A 2,682-nucleotide genomic window follows, 5' to 3' on the forward strand; every position below is an offset into this window, starting at 1 on the left:
GTGCGTTGGAGCACGTGTTAAACGCCTTTTAGGCATTGTCAACATGATCCCAACCAACATGATTATTACTGAATTAATCTGTAATGTATTACATCTGATTTGTGAAACTATTTCTTTGTGCTCATCGTCTGCTTGCGAGTGATGAAATCTAGGTAGAACCATCAGATGTATGCTGCCCACATTTATGAAACGAGCTGTTGTTGATATTATTGAGGGTGATGCCCTTCATTGGTCCAATTGAGAGCAACGACTATGTAAATAGTAGTGTTATTGGACAACTGCATATGTGCAGTAGCCTAAGCATTGCGATGACTTGTCTTGGTCGTCAGCATTACACCATTGCGTGCCATAGCATAATAAGACAACAACCTATTATCCTATTTATATTTATGTATATATATTATTATCTTAATAAAATAAATTATAAGGATCATTATTGATAAATATTAGAAAAAATTAATTATGTTGTGATACCTAGTATAATATAAATGGCACATAATCATTTCTCGCATTGATAGTCAAACTTAATATAATATTATTATATTTATTAGATTTATTAACATATTTTATGAAATTTATATATATGTAAAGTATTTTTTAAAATATTTATAATTCAATTAATAAAATTATTTTAAAAATTATTTTTATTTTTTAAAATCTTATCAATTAATAGATCAAATGAAAGAATATTATATTATATGATGTTATTTAATTTTTAAAAAATAGTTTATAAAATATAATAAGATTCTAATTATGATCATCAAATAATAGAAAAAACCTAATTATGATATAATTTCTTAGAAGATAAACATGATTATAAAAAATATTTTAAATACTTATTTAAATCCTCCGCTATCGTTCGTAAATAAACATAACCTCTTAAGACTCTATACGTAATAATATATATAAGAGAGATTATAAATTTTCTTTCATTTTAAATTAAGCTCTATTTTATCATTTACAATAATTCTATGAAATATATATAGAAAGAAAAATAATAAATTTAGTTCTCTTTGCATATTGAAATCTATCATTGTAATTTTTTAAATGATGATATACTTAAATATCAGATTTTTTTTTAAATAACATAAAAGATACATAAATCTAAATTTTTATTTATAATTATTTTATTTCAACTCTTGATATTAAAATTTTTATATAATAAAAATAATTTAATTTTTATACTTCCATCAATATTAATTTTTAGGTAAAAAAAAAAAGTCAGTGATTCATCATCTCTTTACATCATTATCATCACGGGAAGCAGCAGAAGTCATCCGACTTAGCTGAACCTGTACAGCTGGAAAAATATGTGCAGTGTACAAGAAAAGCTAATCAATACATGTCATCATCATCATCTTCTTCTTCTTCATCAACAACAATGAGCTCAGGACCAAGGTATGGCGCTCCGGCAACGACCAGATCATCCGGCAATTCTGCCTCTTCAAGTATGCAGAAACCTGAATGCATCCACATCTCGTCATTCTCCCATGACTGCGAAACCAGCAAAACGCAGCAGGTTCATGCTTACCCGGAAGCCAAGGTATGGGTATGTCGATGTAGTAGGTTGATGGCCTTCCAAGTTCATCAGAATACGGAGGAGTCAACACATCAAGTATAGCACAGGGAGTTAGAGCAGTGAAAGAGTGTATGTTTCCTCCGCTCCTCGGGAACAAGACCGATGTCCTGGTGGATGCTTGGAGTATGCGTTCTTCTGCCACAACCTTTGCTAGTCCATCTGCAAGGAGTACCTCGACGGTGTCATAAACTCTATCTCAACCTTTCTAAGCTTTTGTAGAGTAATGCTGTTCTCTTCCCTGCCCCATTTATGAGTTGAGCACTCCACAAGTTTCGTGTTGGTTACCCACTCACAAACTTGCTTTTCTTCGAGGGAAGATTGAGAGATGTTTTCTGATCTCAACAACGAAGGAATTAAAGGGGTGGAACTGAGAAGAAGGTGCTCACTCTTTCTGGGGTTGGAGACCCAATCATAGGCGTTCCATGACACTGAACCGTCCAAAACCTTGGTGAGCACCACCATTCCCGGGTGATCATGCAGAGGCATCGTTGCACCAGCCGGGAAGCAGAACACCCCCATCTGTTTGGCAATCGTATCCATTTAGCTACTGACGAAAACGAACGAGGAGTTTCATGAACATGAATACATCCTATTTGGAGTTGAGAGGCCGACGTACCGAGAAATCTTGGCACTCATGGATGTGTATATAGGTAATCTGCTCCAACGCATGCCCTAGCACCAGTCCACGGCGGCTCGTCGGACTCCTCTCATCTCCTCGCGGCCCTTCGTCTCCGTATCCATCGATTCCGACGTCGGCCGGCCCCACGCCATCTGCATGCCTTCGACGAGGTCAGTAATCAGTTGCAGAGCCACTAACGACGCATATGGATTCGTGTCGGAGAAGAGATTACTACCCAGGAGGCTTTGCAGCCACCGGATCTGCTCGAACGTGAGCGGTTCATCCTCCCCGGTGCGGAAGACACTGGCGCATGCGTCGTACAGCCTCTGCACTTTGCTCCTCACCGCCACCTCCATTGTCGCGAAAGCTTGACGAATTCGTCGGAGATGTATTAATGGAATAGTCGATCCAACTCCTCAGATTATTTATATGCGTTGGCGTCCATCGCCGCTGTTTGTGTGAGGCTACAAGTCTCAAATGAGGG

General features: G+C 37.1%; 1 protein-coding gene across 1 annotated transcript; it reads right to left on the reverse strand.

Annotated features, from left to right (window-relative positions):
* Positions 1–1,209: 1,209 nt before the first annotated feature.
* On the reverse strand, positions 1,210–2,682 carry LOC135666483 (plant cysteine oxidase 3-like). The gene is made up of 5 exons (XM_065178052.1): positions 2,434–2,682; positions 2,196–2,350; positions 1,966–2,098; positions 1,532–1,738; positions 1,210–1,460 (listed from the first exon to the last, which is right to left on the reverse strand). Exons 1-5 carry the CDS (start codon positions 2,552–2,554, stop codon positions 1,336–1,338), a joined length of 741 nt encoding a protein of 246 aa, XP_065034124.1. The 5' UTR covers positions 2,555–2,682; the 3' UTR covers positions 1,210–1,335.

The sequence above is a fragment of the Musa acuminata genome, unplaced genomic scaffold, assembly GCF_036884655.1.
Source record: "Musa acuminata AAA Group cultivar baxijiao unplaced genomic scaffold, Cavendish_Baxijiao_AAA HiC_scaffold_1104, whole genome shotgun sequence".
NCBI classification, from domain to species: Eukaryota; Viridiplantae; Streptophyta; class Magnoliopsida; order Zingiberales; family Musaceae; genus Musa; species Musa acuminata.

Excerpts from the sequence above, each read along its gene's own strand:
- LOC135666483 (XM_065178052.1), bottom strand. The coding sequence starts at position 2,554 with ATGGAGGTGGCGGTGAGGAGCAAAGTGCAGAGGCTGTACGACGCATGC. Across the intron at positions 2,351-2,433 it reads GTGGCTGCAAAGCCTCCTGG|ATGGCGTGGGGCCGGCCGAC; the intron begins GTAGTAATCTCT and ends GAAGGCATGCAG. Across the intron at positions 2,099-2,195 it reads ATGAGTGCCAAGATTTCTCG|ATGGGGGTGTTCTGCTTCCC; the intron begins GTACGTCGGCCT and ends ATTGCCAAACAG.